Raw genomic sequence first — 13916 nt, 5'->3', positions numbered from 1 at the left:
TCTTCTATAAGCCAAGGAATGACAAAGATTGCCGGCAAACCACCACCAGAAGCCAGGAGAGAGGCATGGAACAGATTCTTCCTCACGGTTCTCACACAACTCTCATGACACCTTGATCTGGAACTTCTAACCTCCAGAATTGTGAGACAACCAATTTCTGTCATTTAAGCCAGTTTGTGGTACATGTAAGCCAGTTTGTGGTACTTTGTTACAGTAACTCTAGCAAACGAATATAGAGGATATCAGGGGATGGGCTACACAAGTCACCTATACTTGCCGGCTTCCCGTTCTCCCTATTTCATTCTTTCCGCAACTCCTCCAAAATGGATCTCAAGCACCCACTTTCCTGATCCTGCTCTCTCCAAAGTCATCGGTAATTTGATTTTCAATGGCCAAATCTGACCCTTTCTGTCATCATTCCACTTGACTACATATATTAGAGTATCTCCCACTTCAAGATCCATGTCTGGATAATTTCCATTGCCTTCCTTCATTCATTTATTATTATTATTATTTTGAGACAAAGTCTCCCTCTGTCACCCAGGCTAGAGTGCAGTGGCGTGACCTCGCTCACTACAACCTGCGCCTCCCAGGTTCAAGCGATTCCCCTGCCTCAGCCTCCCAGGTAGCTGGGATTACAGGTGTGCACCACCACACCTGGCTAATTTTGTACTTCTAGTAGAGACAGGGTTTCGCCACATTGGCCCGACTAGTCTTGAACTACTGACTTCAAGTGATCTGCCCGCCTTGGCCTCCCAAAGTGCTGGGATTACAGGAGTGAACCACCACACCCTGCCCAAATCCTTTATTTTTAAATGTACAAATTCCCTGAGGCTATACCCTTTATCCTTCTCTATAGCTACCACCAGAAGTTGCAAATTATTGCCATATTCCCCCCCTCAGATGTTTTATTTGGTCCTTCCCTACACAGAAACCCCACAGGTACCACAATGCCTAGCAGATGAAGTCCAAAGTCTTTAGCTTAACATTTAAGACCCTGACCAACTTGACATGAGACAACCTTTTCTATGTTTTCTGGGAATTCCCCACCTCTAACCTAAGCATATCCAATTCCTTATTTTCCAAGGTAATTGGAAATAGAGAATGCAAAGGCTTCAAGTCAAAGATAATAACATTATCTGTAAGCATCGGAGTGGACTTTAAGCTAATGATTGAAAATGATTTTTCCAGCCTCTTTCTGGGACAGTATAGCGTATTGTTTAGATTGCAGGGATTAGTCAGATAGCTTGAATCCTGGGCTCCCCTACTTATTATTGGCTGCATGCCTTTGGGCAAGTTTCTAATCTTTCTGACCCAGTTTCTTCTTTCTGTAAAGGGAAGATGGGGTATCTATCTGCCTTATGGGATTAAGGATTGAACTCGATAATGTATGTAAACTTTTTTTTTTTTTTTTGAGACAGAGTATCGCTCTGTTGCCCAGGCTGGAGTGCAGTGGCTCGATCTCGGCTCACTGCAAGCTCCACCTCCCGGGTTCATGCCATTCTCCTGCCTCAGCCTCTCGAGTAGCTGGAACTACAGGCGCCCGCCACCACGCCCGGCTAATTTTTTGTATTTTTAGTAAAGACGGGGTTTCACCGTGTTAGCCAGGATGGTCTCGATCTTCTGACTTCGTGATCTGCCCGCCTCGGCCTCCCAAAGTGCTGGGATTACAAGCGTGAGCCACCGTGCCTGGCCTGTAAACTGTTTTAACACAGTAGTTAGATGGTCCATAGATGGTACCATTATTACTTTTATGATTGCTGCTCCACCTCTGAGCACATTCATACAATTCACTCAAGTCATTATTAGAGCACTAGATTGAGTGGGAGTCAGACCTGGATTCCCACAAACTTCTTTGTATGACCTCGGGCACATCCCTTCCCTGGGCCTCCGTTTCTCTATCTGTAAAATATGGATTTGTTGTCGGGGTGGGGAGGCTGCACCACGCACAGGTTAGACTAATGGATCTCTAAGGTCCTCACATCTTTAAAGCCCCAAGGGAATAAGCCACAGTGCCTCCTGTAGGGCAGTCTAAGCTTATCTTCCAGATAGGCAGGTTTGAATACCGATCCTTTTTCTTGACCTTAAGGAATTCATTCACCCTTTTCAACCTCATTTTCCCTGTTTGTAAAACAAGAGCAAACGAGACAAACACACGTTACTTCCTTTCTAGCAGGGTTCCTACCCGGCGCCAAGCAAAAGTGGAATGTACCCTAAGTAGCTCTGGCCTTCTTCCTGCTCCCAAGCTTCCCAATTCCGTCCCCTGCCCCGGTGCCGCCCGCGGCTCTCCTTCCCCTTCTAGGAACGGCTCAAGCGCCTTGGGCACTCCATCGGGTTCTGCACCGAGTTCTGCATCATAAATACGACTCTCGTGTAGGATTTAAGTGTGAACTTCTGCAGGTTCTCGGACCCTGAAGCACTCGGGGCCAGACATTCCGAGCTCGCGGCGGTGGAAGGCACGCAGAAGGGCGAACCGAGACGACTCGAGAACGCTGAGGCAGCGCAGGCCCCACCCGTCCCCGCCCCGCCCCGCCCCGTCCTGGCCGGCTTTCCAGTACTAGTCCTCTGGCGCCGGCTCCCAGCCCCTCTCGTACCTTCAAATCGCGCTCCGCCGCTAGACTCTCGTGATAGCTGAGACTTTCCCCGGAAGGCCCGCCCCTTTCGCCGGAGAGGCCAATGGGCTAGGGCAACGGTTGCGACGGTTGGATTTTGAAGGAGCCAATAGGCGCTCGGAGCGGAGAGTTTAAGAGGCGTAAGCCAGGCGTGTTAAAGCCGGTCGGAACTGCTCCGGAGGGCACGGTGAGAGGTGGTGGGGCTGAGCCGAGGTGGGGCCGTGGCCAGCGGGAGGGGGTGCTAGGCCGGAAGGGGCTGCAGCCGAGGGTGGCCCTGATTTTGTGGCCGGCCAGGAGCGAAGGGGTCCCTTTCTGTCCCCCGAGCACCGTCGCCTCCTTTCCTCCAGGGCTCCGTAGGCACCAACTGCAAGGACCCCTCCCCCTGCGGGCGCTCCCATGGCACAGTTCGCGTTCGAGAGTGACCTGCACTCGCTGCTTCAGCTGGATGCACCCATCCCCAATGCACCCCCTGCGCGCTGGCAGCGCAAAGCCAAGGAAGCCGCAGGCCCGGCCCCCTCACCCATGCGGGCCGCCAACCGATCCCACAGCGCCGGCAGGACTCCGGGCCGAACTCCTGGTCAGTGAGGTGCCAAAGGAACTGAGTGAGAGCAGCCTTCATACTTTCTCCCCGGGGAGCCTGGTCAGACTGTCTTCTCTTTCTCCGCCCAGGCAAATCCAGTTCCAAGGTTCAGACCACTCCTAGCAAACCTGGCGGTGACCGCTATATCCCCCATCGCAGTGCTGCCCAGATGGAGGTGGCCAGCTTCCTCCTGAGCAAGGAGAACCAGCCTGAAAACAGCCAGACGCCCACCAAGAAGGTATGTGTCCCAGAGGGGCTTAAGGCACGGGACCTGACTGTTCTTTGGATAATACCATCTTGCTCCTCCACTACCCTTTATGCCAGGAACATCAGAAAGCCTGGGCTTTGAACCTGAACGGTTTTGATGTAGAGGAAGCCAAGATCCTTCGGCTCAGTGGAAAACCACAAAATGCGCCAGAGGGTAAGACCCGAAGTTCCTGGTTCCTGGAGGGAGGTGTCAGTTCATCTCCAGGGCTGAGCACAGATATCTGTCTCCTCTTCCTATCTAAGATTGAGGGCAAGGGAGGTGTTGATTTTCCCAGCGTCTAGACTCACTCCGTTGCCACAGGTTACCAGAACAGACTGAAAGTACTCTACAGCCAAAAGGCCACTCCTGGCTCCAGCCGGAAGACCTGCCGTTACATTCCTTCCCTGCCAGACCGTATCCTGGATGCGCCTGAAATCCGAAATGACTATTGTAAGTGCATCCTTATCCTCGCCTCATGCATGGAGAAAGAGGGCCTGGGACCACACAAACAAGGAAGCTCATGCTCTTCTCTCCGCCTCTGACAGACCTGAACCTTGTGGATTGGAGTTCTGGGAATGTACTGGCCGTGGCACTGGACAACAGTGTGTACCTGTGGAGTGCAAGCTCTGGTGACATCCTGCAGCTTTTGCAAATGGAGCAGCCTGGGGAATATATATCCTCTGTGGCCTGGATCAAAGAGGGCAACTACTTGGCTGTGGGCACCAGCAGTGCTGAGGTGCAGGTGAGACGTGTCCAGTGCTGTCATTCTCACCAGTCCCAATGGGCTTGCACAGCTGGCGGATATTAATGCTAAGTCCCAATCTCTGATCCTAGTGGGCTTCTCTCTCTAGCTATGGGATGTGCAGCAGCAGAAACGGCTTCGAAATATGACCAGTCACTCTGCCCGAGTGGGCTCCCTAAGCTGGAACAGCTATATCCTGTCCAGGTCAGTGGTTTTTGTTAGTCTATGGTAGTCTGATATTTGCCCACCCTACCCTTGACTGTACACCCCTGAACTGAACCAGCTCTGGCTTGCTTGCATTTGGTGCTGCCACAGAACCTGATTCCCTTCTTTCCTCCTCCAGTGGTTCACGTTCTGGCCACATCCACCACCATGATGTTCGGGTAGCAGAACACCATGTGGCCACACTGAGTGGCCACAGCCAGGAAGTGTGTGGGCTGCGCTGGGCCCCAGATGGACGACATTTGGCCAGTGGTGGTAATGATAACTTGGTCAATGTGTGGCCTAGTGCTCCTGGAGAGGGTGGCTGGGTTCCTCTGCAGACATTCACCCAGCATCAAGGGGCTGTCAAGGTGAGTAGGGTTGGGCTGAAGCCTCTGCAGACCCTCACCTATAATCTGGGGACTGTTAAGGGGAGAAGGGATGGTAGGATTGGACTAGGTTAATCTGTGACCCCTAGAGCTCCTTGTCTGGCTCTAGTACCTGCTGACCCCACCTTTATTCCGTCTAGGCCGTAGCATGGTGTCCCTGGCAGTCCAATGTCCTGGCAACAGGAGGGGGCACCAGTGATCGACACATTCGCATCTGGAATGTGTGCTCTGGGGCCTGTCTGAGTGCCGTGGATGCCCATTCCCAGGTAATCTTTTGCCTGTTCCTGCCTCTCCCACATGCATTCTTACCGGGCAACTACATTCACTCCAATGGCTTCACCAACTCTATGCCCTGGTGATTCCCAAACTTCTAACTCAGCTCTCACTCATGAGCTTCATTTCCAACAGTCTGTGTCTATCTCCAATCCTATGTCCTATAGGCACCACCACCTTGATCTGTCCCAAATTAACCTTGTCACTTCCCCTTGCCTCCCTGAAATGTGTTCCTTCCTGTCTCACATTGCTTTGGAATGGCAGAACCTGCTCAGAAATCTGAGAAACCTCCTAGAATTTTTCATCCTCCTCACCAGGATCTATCAGTTTTACCTCAAAATATCATTGACATCTGTCCCCTCCCCTCAGCCTCATCCTTCCAAGTGGAGGCCCACTACAATGGCTTCCTCACTGGTATCAAGCATTCTTTGTTATCTCCTGCAATGCATCCTCCATGCTGTGGTCTATTATACTCTACTGTCCTTAAACCTGTGATGGCTTCCCATCACTTATGGCATATAATCCAAATCCATTAGAAAGATACTTGAGGCTCTCTCCTTCCACTCCCCCCACATTCAGCCTTCACTGTAGATATGGACTCTAGAGCCAGATGGCCCAAGTTAAAATTCTGGCTCTGTCATCTACTAAACTTGAATGTGACCTTTGGCAACCTATTGAACTTCCTTCTGATTGATTCCTCATCTATCCAATGGATAATACAGATGCTCCCTGATTTAAGTCCCAGTAAACCCACTGTAAAGTTAAAAAATGGTTACGTCAGCGAGTGTCTATAATTTGCCTCTCAAGGAACTTTTGTATGGACTATGATCATTCAACTCTGAGTCTGGAGCATGTGGCAGGGTGCCTAACACTAGAATGAGCTCAATTCTGATTTAAGTAGCCTTGGCTATATGTCATGCCCACACCAGCTCCTCTCCACAGGTGTGCTCCATCCTCTGGTCTCCCCACTACAAGGAGCTCATCTCAGGCCATGGCTTTGCACAGAACCAGCTAGTTATTTGGAAGTACCCAACCATGGCCAAGGTGGCTGAACTCAAAGGTAAGTGGCTAGGTGAAAAGCCGGACATAAAAGGCCACATAATGTATGACTGAAATGTCCAGAATAAGCAAATCCAGAGAAAAAACACATTAATGGTTGCCAGGGGCTGAGGAGAGAGGGTAATGGGAAATGTTGAAAATGTCTTAGAATTAGTTTTAACAGTTGTACAATTTTGTGAATATACTAAAAATCACTAAACTGTATACTTTAAAAGGATGCATTTTATGGTGTGTGAATTATATCTCAGTAACACCATTGAAAAAAAAGGGAGGAGGCCAGGCACGGTGGCTCACGCCTGTAATCCCAGCACTTTGGGAGGCTGAGGCGGGCAGATCATGAGGTCAGGAGATAGAGACAATCCTGGCTAACGTGGTGAAACCCTGTCTCTACTAAAAAACACAAAAAATTAGCCAGGCGTGGTGGCGAGCACCTGTAGTCCCAGCTACTCGGGAGGCTGAGGCAGGAAAATGGCGTGAACCCAGGAGGCGGAGCTTGCAGTGAGCCAAGATTGCGCCACTGCACTCCAGCCTGGGTGACAGAGCAAGTCTCAAAAAAAACAAAAAGGTAGGTGGGTGGCCCAGTGCCTCCTTTATGGCTATGGCTGCATCAGCATTCGTATGTACTGTTCTCATTTGCTCCAGGTCACACATCCCGGGTCCTGAGTCTGACCATGAGCCCAGATGGGGCCACAGTGGCATCCGCAGCAGCAGATGAGACCCTGAGGCTATGGCGCTGTTTTGAGTTGGACCCTGCGCGGCGGCGGGAGCGGGAGAAGGCCAGTGCAGCCAAAAGCAGCCTCATCCACCAAGGCATCCGCTGAAGACCAACCCATCACCTCAGTTGTTTTTTATTTTTCTAATAAAGTCATGTCTCCATGTTTTTTTTTTTAAATCTGTTTCAGCTAATGCCTTTCTTCTTTCATGACCTATGTCCCAGCAGCCTTCCTAGGGGCTCTACTCTACTGGGATCAGAGAGCTAGATATGTCCTGTGGGAGCCTGGACCATCCATCCCTCTTGTTTGTGGACAGGGCTAAGCGTGTTGTGTTCCCCCACCTCCTCTGTTCACATATGTATACACACAGCCTCCGTGGTTTCCTCTGTCACTTTTAATTAAGACACAAGTGAGTAAGCAGCCTCCACAGGCTGTATTCCCAGGCCCCCACCCACCCTGACCTTTGGCCCAGAAGCTACTGCTTCAGTGTGTGGGGTGGAGGAGTGAGACTGGGTCCACAGTGACATTATTGCTGACCTCTTCTGTGTGAGGAAAAAGGCCACGAGACCCTTTGTGGGGCCAGCCCTGAGTGCTCCTCTCCCAAGTTTAAGGCAGGGAGGGGGAAATAACTGTACAGCCCTTTTAGCCCCCAGCTCTGGAGTGGCAGACAGCAAAGAGGCCACATCCCTGGAGCTGCCCGGGGGAAGTGGGTGAGGAACCAAAGCCGTGGTCCCTGTAGAGCAGCTGTGGGGAGGGGAGGGCCAGTCCCCTGCTCAGTCCTGACCACATAAGCCTTGGTCACAGGTGTAGGTGGAGAGGGCACTGAAGGACACTGCCCTAAGGTGCAGTCCTGAGGCACTTAGGTGGGCGCCTATCTAGGCCATGCTTCTCAGTTGGCCTTGACCTTGGCAATACCTGGAGCTCCATTTTGCTGAAGTGCACGGGGCAGCCGCTTGCCCTTGGTATAAGAGTGATACCAGAAGTTGGAGAACAGCACGAAGAAGATGGTGCCATACATCCAGATGAGGTGAATAATGACTGGGTACTGGTAGTTACAGCTGGACATAAAGTAGTACTGGGAGATGTGCAGTGAGACCAGGACAAACTGGATCTAGGATAGAGAAAGACCAGGGTCAGAGGGAATAGAGAGGACTAGAGGGGAAGAGGGGGTAGAGAAAGAGACAAACGTTGAGTAGGGAGAGATGGGGTCAAAGGTGAGACAGACTGGATAAAGGCAGGATCCAGGCTAGGAATGTGGGGGGATGGTTATAGGTAAGTCAGGCCAAGCCCCTCACCAGCTGAATGGCTGTCATGTGCTTTTTCCACCAAAGGTAGGGTTGTGCCACAGGGCCAAAGGCAGATAATCCGTAGTACAGGTACATTATGACATGCACAGAAGAGTTTATCATGGCATGGAAAGAGCCCATTCCTCCTGTGAGTGGACAATAAGACAGGGTCAGCAGAGTCCAGCCTCTGGTGCCCACCCTTTCCCATAGTGGCCTTCACCACTCACCCGGGGCAATCTTTACCCCCCACCACCAGCTCCAGGGAAGCACAGAGTGATGGAAGACATGTAGGAAGGTCACCTGCCCGTCTTTCTTTCGGAGAATAAAGATCACCTGAGAGAAGAGTGAGGGAAGGGGATTCAGAACCTGGGCTTCTCCACCTCATTCTCCCCTCAAGTTCTCACATCTCATATAACTACTCACTGTGTCCATCAGCTCAATGAACTTGGAGAAGAGGAAGAGCCAGGCCACCCGAACCATCTGCAAGAAGTTGGGATAGCCTTAGGACCTCATACACTATTCTAAGAGCCTCCCTAAACTGGGCCTTGAGCACAGGCCCCAAACTGGTCATATCTACCAGGTTGCTTATGACCTAGCCCCAGCCCCTACTTACCCTAAGTGCCTCAGGGCTGTTGGAATAGTCCACAGGGTCACAGCGCCAGGTATAGGTGCTCAGCCAGCCCGACATCAGGAACTAGGAAGGGATGTGGATTAGACCACCAGAGTTCTCCCTTCCCAGCCATCCCTCCCCTTCGCTAGCTGAGGACATGGATCTGAACCTCTCTGGAAAGGAGAAATGCCATGCTCTGGCTCTATGGCCTGCTCCTTATCCTGCTGACAGAAATTAAAGCCCGGCATCCCAGGGGCCCACCTCATAGACAATGTAGAGGGAGAGTGCCACCAGTGAGAAGTTGTAGACAATCATGAAGCCACGGAGCTGGAAGGGCTTCCGATTAGCCATGATGCGAGGCCCAAGTGAGAGAACGAAGTACACGTAGGTCAGGAGAATGGAGGTCATTAGCAAGGGGGACCCCATCAGAGGGTAGCCCTGGATCCGGGGATCTATGAATAAGGGTCAAAGGAATCAGGAAGAGTCACAGGGTTCGAAGGGTCTTCATTTGAAGGGTCTACAGACATGAGGTCAGGTCACAGGATCAAGGGGTTCATAGGAACTCTCCATTAGAAGACAGCCCTAGATCCAGGGATCCCGGGAAAGAAGGAAGGAAAGGGCTGGTGGATAGCGTCTTACCTGCGTGCTTCATCACCTCTTGGTACAAGTTCACAACAGCCTCCATCCTGGCTAAGGACTCTGGGGAGGTACAGAGGGCGGATGTCAGACAGAGCCCACTGCACACCCCCATCCCACAGAGATAAGACACAGAACCAGACAAGACACCTGCAATGCCTCATTGCAGAAAGGACAGAACAGTGAAAGGAAGGAATTACTGGGAACTAGGGGGAGGAGGCAGTTTGGTTGAGGCATCTGCTCCCCACACATCCTGCCTGCCTGGGAAGAGCTGTTCCACCCTTCCTCTCCACACCTTACTCTCCTCTCCTCTCCACAGTTTTACTTCCTGGCCTCCCTTCCCCTCTTCCTCCACAAGATAACTCTCAATTCTAGGTCTCTTACTGGAGAATCTTACCTTCTCACCAACAGGGAGCTCTTGAACTCCGTCTCCCTTCCTCACCCGAGTCCCTCACCTCCCCAGCTCTGGGTCTTTCTTCTCTCCAGGGATTCTCCCCTTCAATCTCTCCTCTCCTGCCCTCTCCTCTTCCCATCCCTCTGGACCCTTCCTGAACTCTCTTCTCCCCAGGGTCCCTCCTGTCTCTGCCAGGACTCTCACCTCTCTGGGCCCTTCTGTCCCTCCAGAACCTTATCCTGGGATTCCTCCTTGCCTGTGCTGGGACACTTATGTCCCTACGATTCTCCTCTGCCTTTCCCGGGACTCTCACCTCCAGCCTCTCCTCTCCAGCGCTCTCCTCTCTCCTCTCGCAGAGCCCTTCCTCTCCTGGAGCCTGTCTCTTTGAGACTCCTGCCCCGGCGGCTCCACCTGTCTGACTAGATCTGGCAGCAGCCCCGCCCTCTGCCCGCCCCTGCTGTACTGTGCAGGGGGTGGAGGGTGGGTCCGGGCCACAGGTCAGTGCCTGGGGGAGCAGGACCCACCAGGATTGGGAAAGCCAAGTAAAGCCCCAGACTCGCCACCCACCCACCCACGTGGGACCAGCCTGATGAGCTAAGGTCCTAGATTCTGAGCCAGAAACCTCCTCTGACCCCAGCCCCAGCCCCAGCCCTGGCCCAAAGCACTGCTGAAAATCCACACCCAGCATCCTCTCCTAAGCCGGCCATAACTGCTCAGTTTGTCCTACTTCAGAATGGGTACAATCACTCTTCCCTTCCTGGGAAGGGCAGGGAAGCCAGTGGCATGTGAAGGGGTTGGGGAGTGGGGGAGGTCGCAGGAATCTTCCCCTCCCTCAGGGAGGGGCCCCGTTGGGCTAGGCCCCCTCCCCCTCAGGGCCTGAAGGAATGTCGGGGGAAGGCTCCCAGGGACACAAAAGCCTCTGGCCAGACCCACGAGAGCATGGTACTGACAGTCCCTGAGGGACAAGGCATTCTTGGAACAGAGCAGGGCCCAGGGCAGCAGGTGCCCCAGACTCCCTGCTTCCAGAGAAGCACCTCTGCAGATGCCAAGTGAAGAGGCGCACCTCTGACACCTCCCTGCCCCGCACACCCCTCACCTCCAGGAGGCCCGGCTTCTTTAGGCCCACCGTGGTCAGGCCCCAAGCCTGCGGTCCACACCCACCTCTCACCTAGCTCTCCACCCCCAACAGCGAAGGTGCCACGCCGAGGGCTGGCACACATGTCTCCTGCCTGACACACCACGCAACACCTCCGTGGGCTGACACGCATGGCTCCCGGCCCTCACGCAGCTCGGCCACCGCCCAGGCAAACGCACGGGCTCACCCGCGGGGCCACTCACACACGTGTGCGCGCTGCCTGGCCACGCTCGGATCCCCTCCTTACTTGCTCCCCCACCATCGGGCTTGCTGGCCGCCCATCGCCGGCAGGGCCCAGGCCGGGGCGAGGGCGCCAACACAGGTTCCTCCCTGACACATGGGAGCCAGCCAGCCTGTTATCTCTCAGCCACCAGCCCCCAATATCAACCCACACACCCGGCAGGCCAGGAGAGACCAAGGCTCCTGGGAGGACCTCTCCCCAAGCTGCAGGAAAATCTGGGTGTGTCCCTCGTCGGGGAACTCAGCCCGTCCCTTCCTTCCTTTAAGATGGATGGAAGGGAAAAGGAGCCTGGCAAAGTTAGGGTAGCGGGGGGAGGGAGGGGAGAGGAGGAGGGAGAGAGGTAAATGCAGGGGTGGTGGAGGAAGGCCCGGGTGTAGGCAAATGGGGGCCAGAGACGGGGGTGTGGGGGAGGGAGGGTGCTGGCGAGGCCCGGCCCCAGGGAGCTGGGACCTCCCACCCACTGGCCCCGGGAACACCCTCGCCCACAGCCTGGGCAGGGCAGGGCAGGGCTGGGCCGGGCTGGGCCGGGCTGGCCAGGCAGGGGGCGCCGGCACGTGGAGAGTCCGTGGAAGGTCCAGACTCACCCGTAGGGGCCAGGCGGGCAACGGCGGAACGCTCGGAGGGAGCAGGGCCAGAGAGAAGTCCCCGGGGCCAGCCTGCCTGCCTGCCACTTCCTCATCTGCTGGGCCGACTTTCTGTCACCAGAGGGGGAGGGGCGGGCCGCGCGGGGGGCGCCCGCTGATTGGGCGGCCGGCAGGGCCGGAGGCCGGCAGCGCAGGCTCGGCCGGGGCGGGGGCAGGGGCGTGCCGCCGGGTCCCAGCAGGAAGCGCCGCGGCCCGGGCTTCCCACCCCTTCCCTCGCCGCCCGGGCCCGCCCTGGCCAGTTGCAGCGGCCGGGCCACCTCAGGAGCACGCTGTCTCTTCCCGACGTGCAGCCCGGGGCCCGGCCCTGTCCCCGGGTGACTGCTCCCCGGCAGGACTGCACATCTGTGGCGGCAGGCCCAGCTCAGGGCTCGGGGGAGGGTTCGGCCTTGCCCTCAAAGAGCTCCCTCTCCTGCAGGGTGAGCGCAGAGCGGCGGGCGAGACCACACTGCGTGTGCTGAGGGCGCACTGGTCTTAGCGGGAGGGAAGCCTCACGAGCCTGTACACTTGGAGGAGCCCTAAGCGTTAGGATCTGCTGCGAGGGCTGCCTGGAACGGAGGTGAGAGGATACAGGTGGCCCGGGGCAAGCATAGTGAATCACTGGCTAATCTGGCCTTCGAGGTAGTGAAAGGAAAAAAGGGAAATGAAGCTGACTGTGGCTGAATGTAGTAGGTCTTGAAGGCCAAATGGGGCGATCTGATTTTTATTCTAGAAGCAGAGGAGAAACAGTAAAGATTTCTTAGGAGACTATATTCAAGCTTGTATCATTAGTTCATCAGACGTTTATGGACCACCCACCGTCCCTGCACTCACGGGGCTTGCAGTCTATCTGGCTGAATCACTTTGGCAGCCAGTGTGAGGAGGGCACAGAAAGGAGACCAGGTGAGAAAGCCAGCCTGACCAAAGAAGATGTAGCAACTGATGGGATTGGAGGAGGCGGACAATGTCGAGCTTTCCTCCAGACAGCTGGACTGGCTCTCTCTATATTTATTTATCTCTTCTACACCTCTGGCCCCCACCTCCACACTCACTAACTGGACTCAACTAGTGGGGGCAAAGGACGGACTAGATTTTAGTGAAATGGAATTTCTACCTCCAGCGGCCCCTGGAACAGTAGCACACAACGATCTAACAACTGCTTGTACGATTGGATGGTGTAAGTGCGGACAGAATTAGGGAATTTGGGCTACTCTGGGCACACTGCTTATGGGGCAGCCCTGCTCCGCAAGGAAAATAAACACATTTTTTTTAAAAAAGGCCGGGCGCGGTGGCTCACGCCTGTAATCCCAGCACTTTGGGAGGCCAAGGCGGGCGGATCACGAGGTCAGGAGATCGAGACCATCCTGGCTAACACGGTGAAACCCCGTCTCTACTAAAAATACAAAAAATTAGCCGGGCGTGGTGGCGGGCGTCTGTAGTCCCAGCTACTCGGGAGGCTGAGACAGAATGGCGTGAACCCGGGAGGCAGAGCTTGCAGTGAGCCGAGATCGCGCCACTGCACTCCAGCCTGAGCAATAGAGCGAGACTCTGTCTCAAAAAAAAAAAAAAAAAAAAAAAAAAAAAAAAAGGCCGGGTGCGTTGGTTCACGCCTGTAATCCCAGCACTTTGGGAGGCTGAGGCGGGCAGATCACCTGAGGTCAGGAGTTTGAGACCAGCCTGGCCAACATGGTGAAACCCCGTCTCTACTGAAAATACAAAAATTAGCCAGGCATGGTGGCGCAAGCCTGTAATCCCAGCTACTCGGGAGGCTGAGGCAGAAGAATTGCTTGAACCTGGGAGGTGGAGGTTGCAGTGAGCCGAGATCGAGCCACTGCACTCCAGCCTGGAGTGCAGGGCAAGACTCCGTCTCAAAAAAAAAAAAAAAAAAAGGGAATTCGGAGACCAGCCTGGGCAACACAGTGAAACCCCATCTCTACTAAAATACATTAAAAAAAAAAATTAGCTGGGCATGGTGGTGTGCACCTGTTGTCCCAGCTACTCGGAAGGCTGAGGCAGGAGAATTGCTTGAACCTGGGAGGCAGAGGGTGCAGTAAGCCGAGATCATGCCACTGCACTCCAGCCTGGGCAACAGAGCAAGACTCGTCTCCAGAAAAAAAAAAAAAAAAAAAAAAAAAAGATGTTCATAAATGGTAGGATAGGCTGGGGATGGAGGCTCAC

The 13916-nt window shown here is 54.1% G+C and overlaps 2 protein-coding genes across 7 annotated transcripts; one reads left to right on the top strand and one right to left on the bottom strand.

The window, feature by feature from the left end:
• Positions 1-2768: 2768 nt before the first annotated feature.
• Positions 2769-6995, top strand: CDC20 (cell division cycle 20). Its single transcript, NM_001243972.2, is given in 11 exon segments — positions 2769-2799; positions 2960-3189; positions 3282-3430; positions 3517-3613; positions 3761-3889; positions 3985-4181; positions 4291-4385; positions 4525-4753; positions 4912-5037; positions 5987-6104; positions 6746-6995. Coding segments are annotated over 10 exon segments (1500 nt in total). The 5' UTR covers positions 2769-2799; positions 2960-3008; the 3' UTR covers positions 6925-6995.
• A 197-nt stretch (positions 6996-7192) lies between these two features.
• ELOVL1 (ELOVL fatty acid elongase 1) lies at positions 7193-11862 on the bottom strand. 6 transcript variants are annotated; one of them, XM_063802929.1, is made up of 9 exons: positions 11274-11406; positions 10056-10204; positions 9352-9411; positions 8974-9164; positions 8716-8796; positions 8526-8582; positions 8330-8435; positions 8112-8248; positions 7193-7927 (listed from the first exon to the last, which is right to left on the bottom strand). In XM_063802929.1, exons 3-9 carry the CDS (start codon positions 9395-9397, stop codon positions 7706-7708), a joined length of 840 nt encoding a protein of 279 aa, XP_063658999.1. In that variant the 5' UTR covers positions 9398-9411; positions 10056-10204; positions 11274-11406; the 3' UTR covers positions 7193-7705. The 6 variants fall into 6 exon arrangements, with proteins under 6 accessions (XP_063658999.1, XP_001173687.1, XP_001173622.1 ...); XM_001173687.5 differs by lacking the exons at positions 10056-10204; positions 11274-11406 and adding an exon at positions 11703-11862; XM_001173622.8 differs by having other exon boundaries at positions 10056-11842.
• Positions 11863-13916: the final 2054 nt, after the last annotated feature.

This window comes from Pan troglodytes, chromosome 1 (genome assembly GCF_028858775.2).
Source record: "Pan troglodytes isolate AG18354 chromosome 1, NHGRI_mPanTro3-v2.0_pri, whole genome shotgun sequence".
In the NCBI taxonomy this organism is placed as follows: domain Eukaryota; kingdom Metazoa; phylum Chordata; class Mammalia; order Primates; family Hominidae; genus Pan; species Pan troglodytes.
This window is presented reverse-complemented; position numbering and strand designations above follow the sequence as displayed.

Excerpts from the sequence above, each read along its gene's own strand:
- ELOVL1 (XM_001173687.5), bottom strand. The coding sequence starts at position 9,397 with ATGGAGGCTGTTGTGAACTTGTACCAAGAGGTGATGAAGCACGCAG. Across the intron at positions 8,797-8,973 it reads CCCTCTACATTGTCTATGAG|TTCCTGATGTCGGGCTGGCT; the intron begins GTGGGCCCCTGG and ends ATCCCTTCCTAG. Across the intron at positions 7,928-8,111 it reads ACATGACAGCCATTCAGCTG|ATCCAGTTTGTCCTGGTCTC; the intron begins GTGAGGGGCTTG and ends TCTCTATCCTAG.